General features: G+C 40.1%; 1 protein-coding gene across 4 annotated transcripts in view; it reads left to right on the forward strand.

Moving 5' to 3' along the window:
• nrxn3b (neurexin 3b) overlaps positions 1-24,061 on the forward strand; it is a 605,102-nt gene that overhangs the window by 464,611 nt on the left and 116,430 nt on the right. For all 4 annotated transcript variants that reach the window (XM_067384646.1, XM_067384647.1, XM_067384648.1 and 1 more), the window contains one exon: positions 5,474-5,655. In XM_067384646.1, coding sequence (XP_067240747.1) covers positions 5,474-5,655 — 182 coding nt within the window. The remainder of the gene's footprint in view (positions 1-5,473; positions 5,656-24,061) is intronic.

Raw genomic sequence — 24,061 nt, forward strand, 5'->3', positions numbered from 1 at the left:
ACATGAAAACACTGTATATTTCCCTCCATTATCAAAATCTAACACCCGCGAAAACACAGATCGTTAGCGCCTATTTTATCGCATTGTTATGCAAATTAGCTCGCGCACGCTCTTACATTAAGTACAGGATTGTTCTCAGTTTAATGCACATCTTAATGATTGAAAATGACTTATTTTAAAACGTAATTCAAAGACTGAATGTCTAGTTTGGCGGTTAGTGTACCCTGTGATTCTATAGTCTGCATTTATTTTAAACAGACAAATAATCAGCAATTAACTTGTACTTAGCCTACACTTTAAAAAGGGTATTGTGACAATAAAGGATATTTTAGCAAGTTAGTAGTACTTTTGACAATGAAACAAAAATATATTAATCAGAGTGTGGCTTATTTTGTCTACATTTTAAGTGTTTTTATGATAAAAATGCAATACCCCACCCATTGGTATCACTATGGTATTTGGTACAGGGGCCCAGCAAGATGGTTTGTACCCAGGGCCCAAAATTTGGTGCTACGCCCCTGGTAAAAATGCAGATGTTTTCTTTAGCGGGCATCGTTCCTTACCACGGCAACTACTTGAGCTTCCGCACTTCACACGCTTCTCATTCGCTTAAAATAACCTTAAATCCAGCACAGTTATTAACTCTGTTCATTACAGTAGAGGCGGTTCGCCGGAGATAAGGCAAATTAAATATATCTATGCTGCGAGTCAGGAGCACTATGATTTGTTTTCCATTATTTTAATAAATAAATACAAATACGTTGATTTGGCACTGCCCATCTTGTTTGTAGTTAGGCTATTTATTGACTTATTCGGCATTATTTGTTGCCTCTGGTGTACCCAAAGGATTACTGCGAGAATCCAGCATTTGATAATGAACCGATCTTGACAGCGCTATAGCTAGCCTATATAAAATATTTTAGGCTAGGCTAAAAAACGAGAGCTAAAACCTAGTAATTTTTAAAATGGTGCTCAATTTTTTTAAATATATATTTTCGCTTGGTAGTATTTTTATCTTTCATATATTGACGTGAAGGATCTGCAAGCCTGCCCTATCCCTCTGAAAATGAACTGGGATCTTGTGATTGTACTGTAGCCTACCAAGTAAAATGCACCCCCTTACCAAGGGCATGATGTATATTAATAAAATAAAGTAATAACGAATAAGTAAATACAAACAAACTAGACAATATGTGCCAAATCAGCCAAGCCACCGGGATTTCACTTTTCCCAGCTGCCCGCGATGGCCAGTCTAGACTACCTTAGGCTATATTTAGAACAGTTACTATACAGTTAATATACTATAGTATATTAATAATAAAAATGATAGAGTAAAAAGATGATCCTGTGTGTTCAGTCTTTTAAACTACTCCTCAACATGCATGCGGTGTAAATAAAGAAGTTACATCAGTGAGATGACAGCAGTCCGCGGCCACACCCCTGTGCTAATGGTAGCCTACAGCCCACGGCGCAAATTGCAAGACAAAAAAAAAAAAAAAAAAGAAAATCGGTTAATTTCATTTATTCAAATGATTGTTTTTTAAGTCATCATTTTGCAAAACTGAAATTGAAAAAAGGGGGGAAAATGGCAAATGATGTAACTAAAAAACAAGAAAAATTAACGTCTGGTTTCAATTTTTCATTTTTGCATTTGCATTGCATGGTCTGAAAATTGAATTGTGAAGCGTTACACGGACCGCAAGTAGTTTCTCTTCCTGTAATCCAAGCTGGTGCTAACAAATTGATTGGTTGTAGTTTGTGCATTGTCAGTCCCATTTGGTTCTTCCCCAAGACTACACTTTTCCACATGGACTGTTTGGTAATAGTTCACTATATAGTCTGCACCAGTACTGTCTTGGTGAAATGGTGCATTGAGGGCGCATAATGGCCACAAAGAGAGTGCTTGTGAAGGCTACAAGACCATATCAAGTGCATTATTTGAGGCTATGTAATTTTTGCTGTGTTACTACTGGTTCTTTACTTGAATTTTGTAGAAATAGTGGCTGTTTTGCTTTACATTAAATTAAAACGTTGACAAGGAACTAATTTTGTATCAGATGGAAAAAGTAGTTGTGTATTTGGTTAAGACTGTAACTAAAGTCCTCTTAACCGAATCATATAAATGCTAAAAAGCACAGATGCAATATTTAGCAAAAGCAATATTTAGTCCAGCGTGTTTGTTAACAGCATGTTCTTACTTACCTTTATGTGTCAAACATAAAAAAGGCTTTTCCGCACACACTTTATTTTTGTGTATCAGTATATTGAACTGAAAATGTTTGCCACACATCACCCTTTATCAGCACATTTCTGTAATGAAGTTTTTTAATGAAGTTTTCACCGGCCTGAAATTCCATTAAGGAGACAGAATCTGTGGTACGTATTGCTCCAGAAGATGCAATTTGCCCATAATGAATTCATGCATAAAACACCAGACTTTCAAAAGCTTTCAGTATTCATTAAAAACAGTCCATTTGTGGCATAATTATAATCTCACTACTTTTAGCCTTTTTCTTAACACCAATGCCTAATGCAAAACACTCCCTCACTCTATCAATGCTGAAAGTAACTCTCAGCCTAACCGTCAATTTGGCACCATTTAAATTAACGTGTGCAATCGCTTAAAGCCCTGATGCGATTAAATTTGGTAAATAGCTTTTTTTGTGTGTCAGGCATTCGCTAAGCCTACTCGTGCAAGGTCCATTAGAAACCTAGTGTTGTAAGGACTGAATAGTGTCTCTTGTTACTTAGCAAATCCACTGAGTGGGATAATTGGCTCCCTGGGGTGCAGTGTGGATGCAGTATTTCATGGCATCCCACAGCACTAAGAAGACATGGTATGTGAGGACAACTCCCTGAAGACTGAGCTCAGATCTGTGTCCATCCTCACGAGTACTACGATTGGAGACAGTGAAGAATTCTGTGTGAGATCCTGTGGTTTATTTCCCCATGGGTCAGGATTTTACTCTGTGCCTAAAGCATGTAATTTATCTAATAAAATAGAGTGTTGACCTAACGTAGACATATTAGATTGGTACAAGGTAGGTTGACCCAGCGCAAGTCTGATATGTATGCGATGCATTCTCTTTCATCTCACTCCCATATGTCTCTCTATCTCCTGGGACTCAACCCCATCCGCTTGGCATGATGTCTCTTCCCTTTAAGGAATATCAACCAGCTGGGTCCTCAAGCCCAGATGTGCAAATGAGATGTTACAGTCTTAATAACAAATGAATGGTGGAGAAAACGCCAACGATGGCAATAAAACTGCCAGTGCACCTGCGGTCGTGTTCCTTCTGCACAATGCCCAAAAACTGCACAAACATGTTCATTCCTCCTTGATCTCAATTGCTTTGTTCAAAAACCTATTAGCTGCCTACAGAGGCAACATTTTAAGACTGTTCCAAAAGATAGGCATTTCTATGAGTGTATCTCTGAAGGGAACTGACTCTCTTCAGAAAAGTTTAAATGGCATTTTCTTTTTGTCCTACATTTGTTTTAATGCTTATACTGCTTACAGTGGTGTATATACTGTATTTATGCTTTTTCTGTAAGTGTCACCTACTGTCAGAGAGTTAATTTGCATTGTCATTCAGCCTGTCTGCCATTTTTGTTCAGACCAATTATATACATAATACCTAATAATTTCTGATTTTGACTCATCCCTTTTCTTTAAAAAAAATATTTAAAAGCTCAAATGTGACGTCAGCCATTTTATACATTTTTTATTTGTTTTTGTCAAAACTTGTATTATTTGAATTGTAAAGTTGTTTAAATTGTAATTTTACAGTTGTTTGGATGTTAAAGAGCTTCGCACAGGCTATTTAAGACAGGATTGACTTTGATTCCATAACAAATGCTAGACTAAGACTAACAAACTGCATGTGGCACTTCGTTCACGATGCAGGCAGGTGGCATTGTGAGGTTTGACTGACAGTTTGATGATCCAATGGAGATAAAAGGTTCAGTCACAAGGTCTTTTTAATTTGTTGCATTGGCTAAATATTTGCAAAACCCACTGATTTATGAAAACAAATGTCAAAATATTGAGATTACAAGGTTTCTGCCTGATATTTAAAATTTTTGTTAATTTAATAATGATAATGAAAAACATTGTATGCGAGCATTGGCACATGCCTAGAATTCCTACACATACATCGGACCCTGCCTGGAATAGATTTCAGAAGATTTTGATGTTTTAATAGTTCTAGACCTCAGAGACCTGGACATAATTGATTGCATGCTTGTCCAGACATTAGTAAATGGTTCTGATTTGAGAGGGGTAATTACTGTGATTCAAAGGAACTTTTTGGAGTTTTGCCACTCTTTTTATCTTTCGCTATGGGTGTGATATGAAAGCATAATGATCCTACTTCTTGAAAGGGCAACGTCCAGCTTATTTTCTTTGCCCTATTGTGTTTGTCAAATTACACTTGGAAAAGGTTGTTTGATTTTATTTTTCTGCCTGCTTTTGTTCTCTAGTTGCAGGTTCATGTATATTGGATGAGGATTGCAAGTCTTTTTTTTTTTTTGGCAACTTAAAGCTCTTCCCTGTATAGGACACTGTTTAAGAGGCTTGAGGGCCAAGCATTGATCCCAGAGCTCAGCTCAAGCACTGGACACTCCAGCCACGGTCTAAGAGTCACCATGAAAATCAGGTCACTTAAACTTGCATAAAAAGACATGGACTTGTTGGATGTTTCACAGCGATCTCAGGCCAACTTCTAATAAATTATGCATGAACCACAATGATAAAACAAGGGCCTGATCCTAGACCAGTGTACCATCTGAATCATTCACTATAAGGTTCTTAAAATCCATCATGTTATCTGTGAAGCTGAGGATTTATCTATATGTGCTTTATAAAAGCAATTATAGTTCTAGAATGCTGATATTCAGTAATCAGATTTCCCTGAATACAGTTTACAGTAATCTAACACATTACAAGAAATAAGACAAATAAGACAAACAAACAATACTGAACTGTATAAACTTTGTCTTCATGTTCAATTGTAGTAAAGCTACTAAAATTATCCAGCCAAGACCAGTGAATTGTTTTCTTTTCCTTGTCAATACTGTTCTTCGATAAATATTAACAACATAATAGCCTTTTAGAGTGCATTTACACTGTAAAATCTAATGCACAGATCTGATATTTTGACGCATTCAATTTTATGTCCCATCTGTTTATATTTGCTGACAAACTGACTGTATTTACATTAATACTTTGCCAAGACAGGCATTTTGACCACTCAAGCTTGTAGCTGCATTATCGTAAACTCTTTGTAAGATTTTTTGCTGTCTGCTGCCTTTTAGTCAGACAGCACTTGGGTACTGACTTGAGTTGAAATTCTGTACTAACAATACTGCTTAAAGACAGATATTGGTACTTTTGGCATCATACCATTAACAGCTGGATGTTGCATTGTAAATTAATCTGCTGATCCCTCACACATCTTATTCCTTCCTGCAGCTGGAGCAACGTACATCTTTGGAAAGGGTGGAGGACTTATCACGTACACATGGCCCAATAATGAGAGGCCCAGCACTCGAACCGATAGAATGGCGGTGGGCTTCAGCACCACTATCAAGGACGGGATTCTGGTCCGCATTGACAGCGCCCCCAGACTAGGAGACTACATCATGCTCCATATCGTAAGTCCAGTCTCGCATAATGTTTAGCAGTTATAATGGGTAGCAGAGTGGCCATTATACTATAGAGCTGACTATCACCACTACCGCACTACATTATACACACTGAGAAAGTGTGAATAAATTGCCAAGCAATTCGATCACTACATAAACTGTGTATCTAATATTTTTGTTTAATCTAAGCAATTACGTGATAAGCCAATTAATTAACTGAATTAATAGCACATACCCATATTTGTTGAGAAGAGCTCTCAAATGAAGATATTTTAAAGATATTATATTCTTGTGACAGATGAATACACTGAATATATATTACAAATTGTGTCATTAGAAGTCTAGTCCACAAATTTACATGAATGCTGTCATGAATTGTCTTGTTCACTGTTGAGGTGAATTATAACTAGATACATTCTTTATAGTAAGATCTTGCTTTTGGTTTATTATTGTGACCTCAAAGACAACAAAGTCAGGCGGTAATGTCATATTGCTGGAATCCACAGAAGTGTTTATAGAGGATTCTGCTGATGCAAGAAAATGGTGATAATGTCTGAAAGAAAGCCAGACATCAACAGATTGAAAGTCTTTTTCTCTTTAATGTCTCTGTGGAGAGGTAATGTGCTTGCACACCATCTGTTCCATGAAACAGCAACCAAGGCATCTCGATTTTGAGAGGAAGTGAGAGAAATCACTAAGATAAGAGACATGTTTTTGACCCCCTGAGAACGGATGGCCCTCATGGTGTGATTCGAGTTGAAATCCTGCTGTTGAATTAGTAAGACATCTGCTAAAGTAGTGGTTCTCAACTGGTTTGAGAACTGAACATCAAATGATGCCCCAATATCATTCTAAAACATAATGCATATGTAAATTAGTTTGGGTTGAAATCTTTTCTTTTCAATTTTCTCTTTCCTTTTAGAAGTTGCTAAGCCTATTTATTTTACTATCATAAAAGCTTAAAGGATGATGCATTTTAATTTTGCATTTGGGAGCAATTCAACTAATTAAAAAGAAAATTAGTAAAACTACTAACTTAACTGTATTTTTTTTAAATAGTGTGACGGGTTATCTGTTCAAAACAATATTGATTCACAGATTAATTTTAGCCCCTGTGTGGAACTTATATCTTTAGCAAAATATTAAATTCAGCTGTTTATCACTATGTTTTTGATTATTTTCAGATTAATGTGTTTCTAGTTTTATAACTTTATTTAGTGAAAATGTACTGAATTTTATCGATTAACTCTATAACCCTTATTTGGATCCTTATTGATTTTGTTCCAGATAAATATTTATTTTAAACATAAATAATGTTATCAGAATTTTTTTTTTTATTTTATTTTTTTTTATCTGATGTTTTATATTTAAAAGATATTGCCCCTTAAATTGTCCCAATGTCGATATCTACTTTAACTTGGAGAGTTACTAATTGTAGTTTAAAGTAGCTTTATCAACATTGGCATTTATCATTGTTGTGTACCTAGCAGATCTATGGCCCATTTTTGAATCCTGACCCACCACTGTGCTGAAGGTTAAAGTGACCCTCTACACCTGCTTGTTTGTGAAGTGTATGTTGTTTTGAGTCTTGAGATCGATTCTAAGTTCATCCAAGTGGAAATTATAATCGGGTTATCATAGCTCATACTGTTTTCCAACCCAAATGATGGAGAAACTGCCTAATAACATTTTCAAATCCCACTCAACAACGCACAGCAGGAAAGACAACACTCAATATCCCATCAATTCAGTTAGAAGGTATTCTGATTGGACCAGAACTATGAGCCTATGTGCACCATGAGACTATACACACATTTAGACACACAAACACACTCTAAAGATTAACAACATCCCACTGCGAGGCTTCAGTGCAAATTAACTTACTGGCTTTAGACTGAGAAGATGTGGGACATCATGGGAATCAACATAGTGAGCTTTCTTTGTCAGCTAATTTCTCTAACCAAACACCGGTATCTCAGTTGAATGATCATTGAAGCATTGAGATTAATCTTTTACCTGTTGAATTCACAGCCTGGATATTACAGGAAGTCACGGTGATGATGCAAATACATTTTTTTTTTCTTTCTTTCTTTCTTTCTTTCTTTCTTTCTTTCTTTCTTTCTTTCTTTCTTTCTTTCTTTCTTTCTTTCTTTCTTTCTTTCTTTCTTTCTTTCTTTCTTTCTTTCTTTCTTTCTTTCTTTCTTTCTTTTTGTACTTTAGCCAAGAACAAATTATGAAGTTTTGGGAGTTGAGGCTACGTTTATTTGCAGGACTGAATCCCCATTTTGTGTTTGTATGGAATTAAGCATTTTTTTCCCCCTTTAACCAGTATTTTGTACCCTTTTTCAGTAATATAGCTTTTTTTTTTTTTAATCAGGAGTTGTTTTCAGAGAATATATCTTGAATTAAGTTTCAAATTCTCTCCCTATTTGCAGATCTTTTTGTTGTTGTTGTTACAATCATTACAACATTTTGGTGTCTTTTAGGTTTAAACAAAAAATGTGGATGAAAATAGTTTTTATTTTACACCAAACTAACATTAACAATCAGTCATGCAGCAATTAGTTATTTAGTAAAACACAGTGAGTTTTGTTTATGCTCTGTTAGCTGCTTCTTGTAAACAACACACACTATTGATCAAAATTGAACAACTAAAGTGAACTGAGGCAGATTAAAATTTGCACTTACAGATTTTATTTGAATTTGGTTGTCTGAACCTGTTATGACAGAGACACCGGAGGCAGAGATAAAAGCAATGATGCAGTTTATTGAGGTGATCAGCAGAGACACAGGTGAGTAGACTGGTGAATACGAAGATAATGACTGAGAATGATGGATAATACTGTCCTTGTTCTTTGTGCAGGTGATCTTGGAGGAAGACGCTGGAGCTGGCAGACGAACACACTCACACACAGGAAGGTAAGCACACAGGGAGACCAGGAGACGATGGAGACGAAGGAGATAATGGAGACAGGTAAGTATCACTTTTGGAGTCCTTGAAGGTAAGCATACAACAGGTTGTATCACAAACGAGACCGGACGATGTGTGTGTGTGAGTGTGTGGCTTTTATCCTGTGGTTGATGACTGCGGTGATGATGTGCAGGTGGCGGTGATTAGTAGGCTGGTGATTGAGTGCGTGGGTAAGGAAGTGAGGTGGAACCTGACGTGTCTGTGACAGTACCCCCCCTCCCACGGCCCGCTCCAGAGGGCCGTGGACCCCGACGTTGTGGTGGTCGTCCTCGAGGTCGTGGGGCAGGTCTGTCTGGGTGATTGGTGTGGAAGGTCTGTAATAAAGCAGGATCAAGGATATCATTCTTGGGGACCCATGAGCGTTCTTCGGGCCCGTAGCCCTCCCAGTCCACCAGATACTCTAAAAGACCACCACGGCGCCGGGAGTCCAGAATCTCACGTACAACGTAGGCTGTTCCATCATCCAGAATGAGTGGAAGGGGGGGCTTGACGGCTGTCACGTCAGGTTCTGTGGGAGGAAGAACAGAAGGGTGGTGAGGTTTTAATAGTGAAACATGGAAAGTTGGGTGAATTCTCTTGTATTGTGCTGGGAGTTGTAACCGGTAAGTGACAGGGTTGATCTGTTGCAGGATGGTGAACGGGCCAATGAAGCGGGGACTCAGCTTTTTGCAGGGCAGGCGCATCTTTATGTCTCTGGTGGACAGCCAGACCTTCTGCCCCGGTTGGTAGTTTGGAGCGTGGGAGCGCCGAAGGTCGGCTGTCGTCTTGCGCCTGCGCAGGGCTCTCTGTAGCTGGTGGTGAGCTGAGTCCCATACCCTCTCGCTCTCCCGGAACCAGTGGTCGACAGATGGAACGTTGGAGGGTTCCCCGTCCCAGGGGAATAGTGGGGGCTGGAAGCCGAGCACGCATTGGAAAGGTGTTAATCCAGTTGTAGCTTGACGGAGGGAGTTCTGGGCGTACTCGGCCTAGCCCAGATACTGGTTCCAGGAGTCCTGGTGGCCATGACAGAAGGTACGCAGGAAGCGTCCGATCTCCTGGATCTTCCGTTCCGTCTGCCCGTTCGACTGAGGATGGTATCCAGACGACAGACTGACGGTCACACCCAGGAGGGAGAAGAAGGCCTTCCAGACCCGCGAGATGAATTGTGGTCCTCTGTCTGAGACTATGTCTTCGGGGATTCCGTAGTGACGGAAGACATGGTTGAACATTAACTCTGCTGTGGTCATAGCAGTTGGTAGACCCTCCAGGGGAATAAGGCGGCAGGCTTTAGAGAAGCGGTCTACGACGACCAGAATGCAGGTGTTACCATCAGACTCGGGGAGGTCCGTGACAAAATCTACTCCCAGGTGTGACCAGGGTCTCTCAGGAACGGGCAGAGGAAGAAGCTTGCCGGTGGGAAGATGGCGTGGGCTCTTGGAGATGGCGCACTCCCTGCAGCCCTGCACGTACCTCCTGACATCGCTGGCCATGTTTGGCCACCAGAAGCGCTGTTTGAGCAGCGAGAGGGTTTCATTGACCCCCGGGTGACCAGTGCCAAGTGAAGTGTGAACGGAGTGCAGAAGTGGAGTGCGTCGTGTCCTGGTGATGTAGCGCAAGCCTTGGGGACAACCCGGCGGAGTGCGTGAGGAGGCATTGGAGGAGGGTAAGGTCTCTTCTGACCATTCAATGGGGTTGACGAAAATGGATTCTGGCAGGATGGTTTCAGGTTCTTCGTTCTTTTCTTCTGGTGAGTGGAGACGAGAGAGAGCATCGGCTTTCAGGTTCTTAGAGCCAGGTCTGTATGAGATGGTGAAATGGAACCTTGAGAAGAACATCGCCCAGCGGGCTTGGCGAGGGTTGAGTCGTTTGGCGGCTTTCAGATACTCAAGGTTTTTGTGGTCGGTAAATACCTGAAAGGGATGCTTGGCCCCCTCCAACCAATGCCTCCACTCCTCAAGGGCGAGTTTTACAGCCAGGAGTTCACGGTCCCCGATGTCATAATTCACCTCCGCCGGGTTGAGCTTGCGGGAGAAGAAGGCACATGGATGGAGCCTACTTGGATTCCCCTGCTGCTGCGAAAGGACCGCTCCCACTCCTGTGGTGGAGGCGTCCACCTCCACGACGAATGGTTGGTCCGGGTTAGGGTGGACGAGGAGGGGAGCGGTGGTGAAGGCTTTCTTGAGGGTTTCAAATGCTTCTGTGGCAGTTTGGGACCAGGACAGAGACTTGGGCTGCTTGCGGAGGAGGTTGGTGAGTGGGCAAACGATGGTACTGTAGTTTTTGATAAATCGACGGTAGAAGTTGGAGAAACCAAGGAATCGTTGGAGTTCTTTTACGGTGCTTGGAGCTGGCCAGTTTTGGATGGCAGATACCTTCCCCTCGTCCATCCGGATGCCACTGTGATCGATGATGTATCCAAGGAAGTGGACAGAGGGCTGGTGGAAAGAGCACTTCTCTGCTTTCAGGAACAGATGGTATTGCCGTAAGCGTTGGAGGACCTCCGCAACGTGATGGCGATGTTCGGCCAAGCTCCGGGAGTATATCAAGATGTCATCCATATATACCAACACGAACTTGTGGAGAAACTCCCGGAGCACCTCGTGGATGAAATCCTGGAATACGGAGGGGGCGTTGACCAGGCCATACGGCATCACGAGATATTCGTAGTGACCGGTGGGCGTGACGAAGGCGGTCTTCCACTCGTCCCCCTCGCGTATCCGGATGAGGTTATACGCGCTGCAGAGGTCCAGCTTGGTGAACACAGTGGCACCACGGAGATGTTCCAGGGCCGCTGGGACGAGGGGAAGTGGGTACCGGAACTTTACTGTAATCTTGTTGAGTGACCGGTAATCGATGCATGGCCGCAAGCCTCCGTCCTTCTTGGCCACGAAGAAGAAGCTTGAAGCAGCAGGGGAAGTAGACGGGCGGATGTATCCTTGGTTAAGGGCCTCTTTGATGTATTCCTCCATGGCCTTCTCCTCCGGCACTGATAGGGGGTAAATGCGTCCCCTAGGCACTGGTTCACCCGGCAACAGATCTATGGCGCAGTCCCATGGCCGGTGTGGAGGAAGCTTGGAGGCGCGTTGTGGGCAGAAGACGTCACTGAAGGGGGCGTAGTCGGGAGGTATGTCGACGGAGCGTTTTTCTACAGGGCTTTCGATGGAGGTAGCATTGATGGAGAGGTTCTTGGGGTGAGGATGCTTTGGAACAGGAAGATCTGGAAAGCAGCTGGAGAAACAGTGGTCGCCCCACTTCAGGACTTCGCCCGTGCGCCAGGAGATGGTGGGATTATGGAGCTCCAGCCACGGGCGCCCTAGAACCACGTCAGCGGTGGACTCCTCCAGAACCAGCAGATGGATGAGTTCATGATGGAAGATCCCCACTTGTAGTTGAAGAGGTCCAGCGACACGGCGCACCGTCTTACGGCTCAGGGGTTTGCCCGTGATGGAGTTGATTTGATAGTGAGTCGGAGACGGCGAGGTCTTGAGCCCGAAGTGTCGACAGAGGGCGCCGGAGATGAAGTTTCCTGCTGACCCTGAGTCGAGGAGTGCCACCACTGGAATGGAAATGTCAGCAGCAGTAAGGTTTACAATTGTAGTGAGTGGTTTCATGTTCTGAATAGAGGGAATGATGGCACTCACCACAGGTCGAGGAGGACGGGTTGGGCATGTTGAGATGAGATGCCCAGGTAATCCACAGTATAAGCACAGATTCAGGGTCAGCCTTCTCTGTCTTTCTGTTGGTGATAAACGGGAGTTATCCAACTGCATAGGTTCGGTGGCTGGTTCTGGAGAGCTGACGGGTTCGGACCGACGGAGAAACGTGCCGGCGAGCGGCTGGCCCTGGTGCTCAAGGAGACACGACTGCATACGAGAACCCACTCTGATGGCAAGCTGGATGAAGCGTTCGAGTCCTAAGGAGTCCTCGTATGCAGCGAGATGCAGCCGCACGTTGGGTTCCAAACCCTGTCGGAAGGTGGCTTGTTCGTTCCATCCACTGTTAGCGGCGAGTGTTCGGAACTGCAAGGTATAATCGTTAACTGTATTGTTTCCTTGTTTTAAATTATACAGTTTCTCACCAGTTGTTGAATCAGTCAAGGGTCTACCGAAAACTTCTCTGAAGTGAGAAACAAAAGCAGCATAGGATTTTACAACAGGTCCTTTCTGAGTCCAGAGGGAATCTGCCCATTGAAGAGCCTTGCCTTGCAGTTGGGAAATCACGAACGCTATCTTCGCCATGTCGGTAGGATATAAGTGCGGCTGCATCTCCAGGACCAACTCACATTGAAGGAGGAATCCACTGCAGTCCTCCGCCGATCCTGAGAAGGGCGCCGGTTTGGCCATGGGACTGGCGGTGAATACAGGAGAAGCAGCGGTGGTGGATGCGGAAGCAGCCGCGGCGGTGGATACAGGTGACGGTGATGGTGGTTGTGGAGTGAGAGCTCGTCTGAGAGCATCCACGAGCTCTTGGAACGGGTCGTGATGGCTCACGCTGATCGACAGTTGTTATGGTCCGGTCTTCTGTTATGACAGAGACACCGGAGGCAGAGATAAAAGCAATGATGCAGTTTATTGAGGTGATCAGCAGAGGCACAGGTGAGTAGACTGGTGAATACGAAGATAATGACTGAGAATGATGGATAATACTGTCCTTGTTCTTTGTGCAGGTGATCTTGGAGGAAGACGCTGGAGCTGGCAGACGAACACACTCACACACAGGAAGGTAAGCACACAGGGAGACCAGGAGACGAAGGAGATAATGGAGACAGGTAAGTATCACTTTTGGAGTCCTTGAAGGTAAGCATACAACAGGTTGTATCACAAACGAGACCGGACGATGTGTGTGTGTGAGTGTGTGGCTTTTATCCTGTGGTTGATGACTGCGGTGATGATGTGCAGGTGGCGGTGATTAGTAGGCTGGTGATTGAGTGCGTGGGTAAGGAAGTGAGGTGGAACCTGACGTGTCTGTGACAGAACCTTTTTTGAGGAATAAAGGAATTATTTTGTTAAATATGACAAATAACTGAACAGTCTGCGTACAGATATATGACAGAAGAATGACAGCCATATTGAGCTGCAGTGAGTATGTGACCCTCATTTTTTTATTTCCCATATTTTCCTAAAACATAATCTCATTATATTATACTGTTGTAATTAATGTGTAAATCTATTTACTGTAAGTAGCTACATCTGAAAGCATCATGCAGTTGACTGATACTGATTTAACTGATAACAGCCTAGTGTCATATTATTCTAATTTATTTGAGTACATTTAAGAATTTAACATTATAGATAGCATAAATATTTAATAAGATTAGGAAAGAATTTATATATAAAGGTAAAAAAAAAAATACCCTGAAAATCTTTTGTCCCATATGGGAAAGTAAATTTCTGACACTGGTAGATGGCATTAAATATGAAAACCCTTCATCTCTGGTTTATTGTACAAAGTCTTATTTCAGGGTTTTATTCATATAACTCAAACAAGTTCACCGTAAAATCGTTATGTCAAATTTATATTTCACTAAAGTCAATCACTGAAACATTAGATAATGGCGTTATGATGTCCATCTGTTGACTGAATAAAAATCATAATAGAACTATAATAGATGTGCTGTGAACATAAACTACGATGGTGGTCAGCAATTATAAAACAGGCAGTGTGTCAAAGGTGTTGGCTATTATGGAGTTGTGAGTGCAGGTGCGAAGTAAATTATTATATCTGAGATAATAATATTTCGAGCTAAACACGCGTTTTTATGGACACACAGAAGAAAGCCTCTACAGGCTCTGCCTCGATTTGTGTGTCAAGTTATTCGTTAGTCTGGCTGTTTGAGAGATAGAGATCAAGAGATAGAGATTAAGATTAAATGTAAATTTAAAAGTGATTATATAGTTACAATAAATGCGTTAAATCCATCGCAGCGAAGGACTATTATTCTGCTGCTCTGAACTGCGGAAGAACTGATGACGGCACAGTTTAAAGTTTGCTTGACCAATCAGTGGAAAGGGGCGTTTCATTCCCGCCCACATGTTGAGATCAAATATTCAAGTTGTTTATTCATTTTCTACCCCTGAACGAAAAACGGAAAATAAAGCCGAATTCTTGTTTTTCGTTTTGTTTGAAAAAAATGAAAAACGAAAAAGGTGCCGCTTTTCATTTTCCAATTTCATTATTAAATCAAAAAACGAATGACCAAAAGATACACGGACCCTTGTCATATTGCCTATAACATGTCATATAGCTTATAACACACTCTCACACATTTGCTTTTTCAACATTTTAGGAGTAAAATTTACATATGTGGTTTCAACAACCAGATGCATTTACACTTGTCCAGTTTCATTTGAAATGCTTCTCAAATTGCTTTCTGAGGTGGTTTGAGAGATCCGTCTCCAAAGAGTTTTGGGGGCATTTACACCAGGGCCCTCATTTATCAACAGTGCGTAGAAAAGGTTCTATATTTTGTCCAACGAATGAAATTTAGAATGTGCCTAAGTACAAGAAAATCCGCATTTATCAAACGTGCGCACGCAGTTCTTACGCACATGAGTAAGCAATCATTGTTGATAAATCCCACATGTGCGTAAGTGCCATGCTCGTTCACGTTCAAGGTCATTAGCATTCGGAAACGCCTCCAATGAACCATATATGGTAACAAAACTTCCCTTTAAAAGTCACGTGATTGTGTTTTTTCCTCACCGCAATAATAGCAAAGAGAACTCATGCCAAGTAGATCAGCATGATCTTGGAAAACGTGCTCTCTGGAGCGCATTGTTTGCAAAGTCTTCCAATAATGCAAGATAAAATAAAGATAAAGTTTACTTAATTTTTACTTAAGTTTTTGCACACATAAACTATTTAAATAAATTTCAAATATGGGTTTAAGTTGCTCTATAGCTAAGATAAGTAAAATTATAAGTAACTTTAACTTTATCAGTAAAAGTTGAGTAATTTCTACTTAATTTAAAACTCTCTTGCAATACATTTTACACAAAACAATATAACACTAAATGAAACCATGCTGTTGATGTGTATGCTTTTATTTAGAAACATCTAAGCAGATAATACGAAAGATATTGTGTAAACATCATATCTACAAATTAAAAGTAATGCTGTAGTTAAACAGTACACAGAGACCTCAATACTTGGTACACAACACACAATGACGGTAACATTCGATGGAGCATTTTTGAGTGTGATTGTGGCATTTTGAGTAGAAAATTAGCTCCAAATGTCACAAAATGTTAAGTGACTAAACCTAACCACAAAAGCAATGATAAAACAGTGTAAAAACAGCTGGAAAACAGCAAAAAATTGACCTCATTAATTATTCAAGGCCAAGTGCATGATAGGAACACCAGTATCAGAAAAGTTGAGTAGTTTAACTTAATTTTATAATGTTGAATAAATGTTTACACTGTAATTTCTACAAGCTTAAATTGAGTACTACTAAATAACTTGCATTTGTTTTGTTTTGTTTTTGTTTTTCTGTGTTATTCACTTGACCATTTTTTTTTTACAGTGACACCAATTACGCACTGTGTGTAAAACTAGACAATTGATAAATTGAGTGTTTTATAAATAATGGAAACACAGGACATGTGGATTGCTTAATGCATACTGTGACTGATTTTACTGTGAAAATGATTTTTGTGTGTAGTGTCACTATTCTACCACTAGATTATCTGCATAAGCATGCTCAGAGGTGTGCTTATATTTACACACATTTCTACGTTGAAGTACAAGTTGGTAAGTCCCACATTTTGCGTGAAACTGTTCTTACGCACTCACTACGCACAAATCTGTCCGTACGCACCATTGATAAATGAGGGCCCTGGTCTGTTCATGTTCTGATAGATATCAGATGTAAACAGGATGTAAAAAGAGATTCATTGTGCAGTGTAGACAACTTCATTGATTATAATAGAACTTTGTGAGATTGTGATGAACAGAGATGAGTGACAGCTTTTTAGTGATTACAAAGGGAGTGTCCTTTGTGCACTTTCTAGGCTAATTCATTCAGAATTTTAATAAAAGTTTTGTTTTTTATGCTGCTAAGAGGACCAATGGCCAATTACATGCTGCAGAGTTTCAGAAGTGACATCCACATATAAATGTGATTCTCTCTCAATATTGCAATGATTGGCATAGTGATAACCATAGCACAGGACAAAAATATCTCAAAACTGATACGCATTAAGATATGTAAATTGAATCTAAAGCCCTATTCGGACGGGATTAGTTTTACATGGGGAGGTGGGGGTAAAGTAATTATTACCAGAGCTTCTCAGTGATTTTAGTCCCGTCCAAATGTGCCATCTCAGTAATCATTACGGACAATGTCAGTAAAGATTATGGCGACTTTTACCTTCTGTAAAAAGGTCCGGAAAAATGACCTCAGGTAATACTAATCCCGTTCGAATAGACCCGCTGTAAATATGTACGGTAAAATTCCGTCATTTCCTGTTTAAAAGTTTCTGCGCATTTTTCAAGCATGGAAGCACTTGAAGAAACATTAATTTGTGTTGTAGGTGGTGGGACAAGTCTGTGGCAATCCTTAAAGGTGCCCTAGAATTTTTTTTTAAAAAGATGTAATATAAGTCTAAGGTGTCCCCTGAATGTGTCTGTGAAGTTTCAGCTCAAAATACCCCATAGATTTTTTTTAATTCATTTTTTTAACTGCCTATTTTGGAGCATCATTATAAATGAGCCGATTCAGGGCTACTGGCCCTTTAATTCTCGTGCTCCATGCCCACGGAGCTCGCGCTTGCCTTGAACAGTGCATAAACAAAGTTCACACAGCTAATATAACCCTCAAATGGATCTTTACAAAGTGTTCGTCATGCATGCGGCATGCATGCGTCGGATTATGTGAATATTGTATACTGTTATATTGTTTACATTTGATTCTGAATGAATTTGAGGCTGTGCTCCGTGGCTAACGGCTAATGTTACACTGTTGGAGAGATTTATAAAGAATGAAGTTGTGTTTATGAATTATACAGACTGCAAGTGTTTAATAATGAAAATAGCGATGGCTCTTGTCGCCGTGAATACAGTAAGAAACGATGGTAACTTTAATCACATTTAACAGTACATTAGCAACATGCTAACAAAACATTTAGAAAGACAATTTACAAATATCATTAAAAAAAATAACATGATATCATGGATCATGTCAGTTATTATTGCTCCATCTGCCATTTTCCGCTATTGTTCTTGCTTGCTTACCTAGTCTGTTGATTCACCTGTGCAGATCTAGACGTTACTGGCTGCCCTTGTCTAATGCCTTTCATAATGTTGGGAACATGGGCTGGCATATGCAAATATTGGGGGCGTACACCCCGACTGTTACGTAACAGTCTGTGTTATGTTGAGATTCAACTGTTCTTCGGAGGTCTTGTAAACAAATGAGATTTATATAAGAAGGAGGAAACAATGGAGTTTGAGACTCAGTGTATGTCTTTTCCATGTACTGAACTCTTGTTATTTGACTATGCCAAGATAAATTCAATTTTTCATTCGATGGCACCTTTAAGTATTTCCCATACCAATCAGAGCAAAAAGCACTTGTCAGAAGCATAAAACTAATTGCATATTACCATCATAATACAATCAGAATTTAATTAATAAATCGTTAGACCGGACCCAACTGTTATATATAGTTTATATAATTCGATTATTTGTGTTTGCGCACATGGTATCAGGAAGCAACGTATACCCACATGACGACAGGGAGGTGATGGCGGTGCGTAAATCGAGTTACCCCTCCCACTTCAGCTAGTTTTACTGAGATGTCTTATCTCGTGCGAATTGGCCAATTAATATTACAGACGTCCTGAGGTAAAATTACTTTACTCCACATTCCCATGTAAAACTAATCCCTTCCGAATAGGGCTTAATATATTAAAAGAAAAATATTAGATTTTCTTATCAATATTTTTGAAAATCTATTTCAATCATTTGTAAAAAAAAAAAAAATAATAAAAATTAATGACTTGTAAATAATCTTAAATGTTTTACTGTACATTGCTATTCTTGGTATGGTGGAGCTGTTGCTTACATCTGCACATGACTAGAGCACCCTCACTAGTTTCAGAAGTACCCTCAATGATTTGATTCTGGAACTGGGCCTGTGAAGTACTCTCAACATGGCACAAAAAGTTATGTTTGAGTTCGATTCACATGTGAGTAACACTGGGTTTGACTGTCATTGATTGTCTGGAGCTGGTGTGCTATTGGCGACTAACAAGAAACTCTTGTTTGTTTTTACTCTTGTGTACCGAAGGGTTATTTTTGTGCTTCCTTGTCGTTCATTCATCATCTGCGCTTTATTTTTCGCAAAGCATTTTGTTGTGCTTCAGCTGTGATAAGCAGACATCCACTCTTGCATTGTATGTGTTACAGTGTTCAGATAGTGAGAGTTGTGCAGGTAAACCACTGCGCACTGAGGACAGCTAGAGAATACGGTGTTTAGCAAACACTGAGCTTTTAACATATCTCAGAGACACAATTAACCTTTTTTAACTGTCTGATCTTGTCCACTTTAATTCAAACTTTGGATGTGACAAAACAGGTAAAAGTGAAAGATACTGAACAGAGAGCAGCTGAAAAAGTGAAGTCAGACAAACGGTACTCCATCTAAATGTATCACCTTGAAAAAAGTGATATTCTCTCTCTCACTCTCACCTGCCAGTGTATTTCAGTATTTGATGATTTCTGCTGTGAAAAACTGCTTTTCCATGTGTTTGAGAAGAAACTACTCTCTGTATGTTACACACATTGAAGAGAATAAAAGAAGTGGATAATATTGTTGTCTTGTGAAAGGAAATAAAGAGGGTATTGTGGTTCTGATAGCCATTGTTTGTGGGTAAGGCTGCAGTTATTATAACGTACATCTATGCATTAACTTTTGGATTGTTTATGATCATGTCTGGATAGGTTGGCTTTATTTCAGTACTGCGAAGTTTGTTTTTTCTAAGAATCTATTCTTAAGAACATTTCTCTAAAACTCTACAGGAATATCCTTTATAACTTTAAGCAAATATATCTGTTAGTTCTAGTCCTCTAATCTGATCGACCAATCAGCATTCCAACAGTACTTTGATTTGTGTCTGTTTGTTGCATTCCAGACCTGAGTGTATGTGAGTAGTGCAGAATGAAAGCAGGGCTGTCATTCAAACAGTGTCCTTTATCCACAGCTGTTTTTTGTTCTTCTTGGCGATTGCTTTATTAAATGTTATTTTCATAATAATACTGTAGAAAGATTAATATGTTTATTTTATTTTATATTATTTTAATTAATCTTATTTTATCGACTTGCTGCCCAAGTTAATGCCTAAAAACTAGCGGATACCATATTAATGTAGTATGATTGTAGTATGGGTGGTTGGGGGGTGGTTTTAAAGGAATTAAAGAATTATTAAGTATTAAAAGGATTAAGGGAATAAATAAAGGTAAAAAAAGAAAAAAAAAACGGTAAAATAAGTTCTACTGCAGTTGTGCTATTTGCAAATAATATTTTATTTTAAAATATGCACACATTCACTCTTACTGATATCTGATATTTCGAAAACTCAAAACGTTTCTTGTCTTGTCACATTCAGTTATGAGTTACATGAACCAAATATAAATTATACCATATTTTACATTCAAAACAGTGACATTTCTTAATAAGTTGAGTTGCTTGCATCCCTGGGTATTAGTGTCAGTCGTTCAGCATTCCTCTCGTAAAACAGTAAAATATTAATGTTTAGCTGCTACTTTCCTCATCTTCTGTGAACTTCTTTGATTTGATTGGCCATCTCACTCATTTTGACATTGATGAGCACTGTTAGACAGTTGAGACAGAGCAACCTTTTAAAAACATTTAAAACTTGTTGTCATCCAAATACAAACAGAGCTGCGCAAAATGCTATACTCTACATTTCATACAGTTATATGTATCATAACTTCTACATTTAAAATTTATGATGAACGACTGCTAAAGAGTCAAAAGCACATATTAGGCCTAGAGGAAGCTGCCTCTTTTCCGAGTTGCGTAGATGTTGATAGTGGAAGAATCAGAGTTAGAGCTCTCTCTCCTTTAGTTGTGGCTTTATTTAAAAAAAAATGATGAATAAACATCCATTTAGTTTAGTTAGCCTGCTATTTAGCATAAGCCTCAACTGTAGTGGGAACAGAACGAGAAAACGTAACGCGATATGATTCGCGAATTAGGAGAGAATGGGTTGGGTTTTTTAGTATGGTATTTAAAAATGATTTAGCCCTAATTTACTCATTTTACTCACTAAAATAATAGGATAAGACAAATAAAATTAGAAAATTTACAAGCAATTTTTGCTATTTTTATTGGAAAATATTGTAATTATGAGATAATTACTGAAACCATTTACTATACAATCAAAGCATTAACTTTGTCCAAATATCTTTTAACAGCTTGATAACGTATTGATCTTAAGCTAAGCAACAGCTATACAAATTTACATTAACAAGAGACATTTGCCAGCTCCTTGAGACTCTTTGCAAGTGTACCAGAACCCACAATCTGACACTCCAAACATCATGTGCGAGTGGTGAGGAGAGATGTGGCCTGTCAATCATATGCTAGAGCCCTGACGGCTGCTAAAATCAATGCAAACAGTCAGAATGAAGAGAGAATAGTGAGAAAGGAAAGAAAGATTGGATGTAGACAGACAAGTGGTGGCATTTAATCAGCTGTTTTCCCATGGATCTGGCCACACCTTTCCAACCTTGATGTATATTTCATGGATTAAGTTAAAAAAGGAAACACAACAGTCTTGTTTTCAGTCTTTGACATCTTTTCTATCTGGGATAAGCATGTTTTTCCTTTGATTGTTTCATGTTCATAGCTCAGTGTGAGATGGTATACTGTGAATGTGTTTGCAGATGTGTATGCATGAGTATTGGTGTGTGTATGGGAGGGCAAGAGTCAAAACGGATGCAGATAGTTTATGCAGAGAGGGAAAAAAAGATTTAATATGACCTTGAAGAAATACGGTACTACTCATTTTTTCTTTCATCTATCTTCCATCCATCAAATCAGCTTCTTTCCCTTGTTCCACAACCTTCACAGTTAGATGCAGTTAGATTATTATATTATATTATATTCAGAACAACTTTTTTTCCAGCTAATGAGCGATAAAACATTGACAGCCAATCAGAATCCATCCTGCTTTAAAGAGCTTGAGAAAAGCGGTAGACAATCACAAAACTCATGCTTAGAATAGACAGAACAATATGATCTGCTGCTGTGGACGCTATAGTTATCGTCATAGTTATCTATATAGTTATCGTTCTGGGTGTGAATGGGCATTTATAGTACTTTAACTGAAATGTAATTAGATTACAGTAACTAATTACTTTGTGATCCATTACAATGCTCTCAATCATCAAAAAAAAGTGTCAAAGAGCTCGTTCATGTGATAAACCTCAAAAGTAAAAAAAATTAAATAAATAATTTAGAAGAAGAGAAAAAAGCCATATTGTCAGCAGGGAGAGAGATGGACTCCCAATGAATGTATTCATTTAGGATTAAGCACCTGCTGTCTAGAACAGCAAGAAGTTTCTTTCTTTCCAACAAAATGAAGCAGAGAAAACTGGCAAAGCAAATGCTTTGGAGTTCAGTTGAAAACATCATAAAGGTTGTCCTTTTAATTTTGTCCTCATCTTCTAGACAAATCTCACCATTTTAAAACATAACAGACTTTCTCGGGTGTAAAATTCAGAATGTCATCTTTGTGGCAAGAACTTGTCTGAACCACAGTACACTGTGCACCGTACATTTTTATCATTTAAATCTTAAAGTACTAAGCAGGCTATCAATGTTTATTTTAGACAGTTTTGGTTTGGTTGGTGATATCATATTATTTTAAATAATTGGTTTCTAGTTTCCAAACTCTTCATATCAAATGAGTAGCACAGAGAAGCTTTTGAACATTGAAGAGAAAGCAAAAGAAATTAGGAAATTACTGGTAAATATACTTAGACCATTTCTGTGTTTTTCCTCAGAGACGTGTAATAGTCTCTGATCACAGAAGAAAACTAGGAAAGGGTGTCAATGCCAGTGCTTTGAAAATAACAGCTATACTCTTCGATACCAAGTGTGTGGGAGAGGAGAAATTAAAGCTTATGCATTAATTCTGGTGGGAAGTATCATCCATTAATTTATTCATATCCAATCATAGCGCAGGTTGTATTTAAAGATCACTGAACTGAAGGATGCGGATATTTGTCATTGTTTCGGTGTACTTCGAAATGTACATGACAATTCTGTGAGAAGAATGTCTGCATATATTCGTAAAATAGAACTGCCAAAGTTAACCCATTAACTTCTGAGAATGATTATGATGATTGTATAACAGTAATAAATTCAATTAACACTACTTTAAAGATCATTTAAAGATTTATTCAATTAATTTAAAGATTTATTCAATTTAATGTCATAATGCATTCATTTTGTTCTGTGTTTTTATGAATCAAATCTAAATTTTTTGCAACAATAAAGTTATTTGCAGTCTTTTTGTAAGTTTAAACTATTAACTATTACAGTTAATATAAAACAAGTATGAATGTTACGTGCTGGTGTTGTAGAGATGAGGCGTTCACGGACTTCCACAGTAAATGGGTATTTATTAACATAAAGGAGATAGAAACAACATCCAACACATCAAACAACATTTAGAACAGACAAGGAGTGAAGGGAGTGAGTCCATATATAAAGGGAGTGCAAACGAGGAAGTCCAGGTGATGACGATAAGTGATGATGGGGAGATGACGAGGGAAGTGAGTGCAGGTGTGGAGAACAGGAGGACTGAGGGAAATGGAGTCCGGGGAACACGGGAACTGTGACAGTACCTCCCCCTCCCGGTAGGCGCGACCTCGCGCCGTAGATGGAACACCGGGGAGGGGGGGTGGGCGCCCTGGAGACCTCATGCAGGGAGAGGCATGGGTAGGAGTGGAGGTCTCCAGGGCGGATCCATGAGCCACGGCGGGTCAGGAGCGGTGGGCAGCCACGGCGGGTCAGGAGCGGTGGGCAGCCACGGCGGGTCAGGAGCGGTGGGCAGCCACGGCGGGTCAGGAGCGGTGGGCAGCCACGGCGGGTCAGGAGCGGTGGGCAGCCACGGCGGGTCAGGAGCGGTGGGCAGCCACGGCGGGTCAGGAGCGGTGGGCAGCCACGGCGGGTCAGGAGCGGTGGGCAGCCACGGCGGGTCAGGAGCGGTGGGCAGCCACGGCGGGTCAGGAGCGGTGGGCAGCCACGGCGGGTCAGGAGCGGTGGGCAGCCACGGCGGGTCAGGAGCGGTGGGCAGCCACGGCGGGTCAGGAGCGGTGGGCAGCCATGGTAAAGACCCACCCACATGTGTGTCCCTCACATGTCCCCCACCCATGGGTACTTGCGCCCAACCCCCAACCCCCCCCCCCCCCCCCAAAAAAATACTTGGG

Source organism: Chanodichthys erythropterus, chromosome 4 (genome assembly GCF_024489055.1).
Source record: "Chanodichthys erythropterus isolate Z2021 chromosome 4, ASM2448905v1, whole genome shotgun sequence".
In the NCBI taxonomy this organism is placed as follows: domain Eukaryota; kingdom Metazoa; phylum Chordata; class Actinopteri; order Cypriniformes; family Xenocyprididae; genus Chanodichthys; species Chanodichthys erythropterus.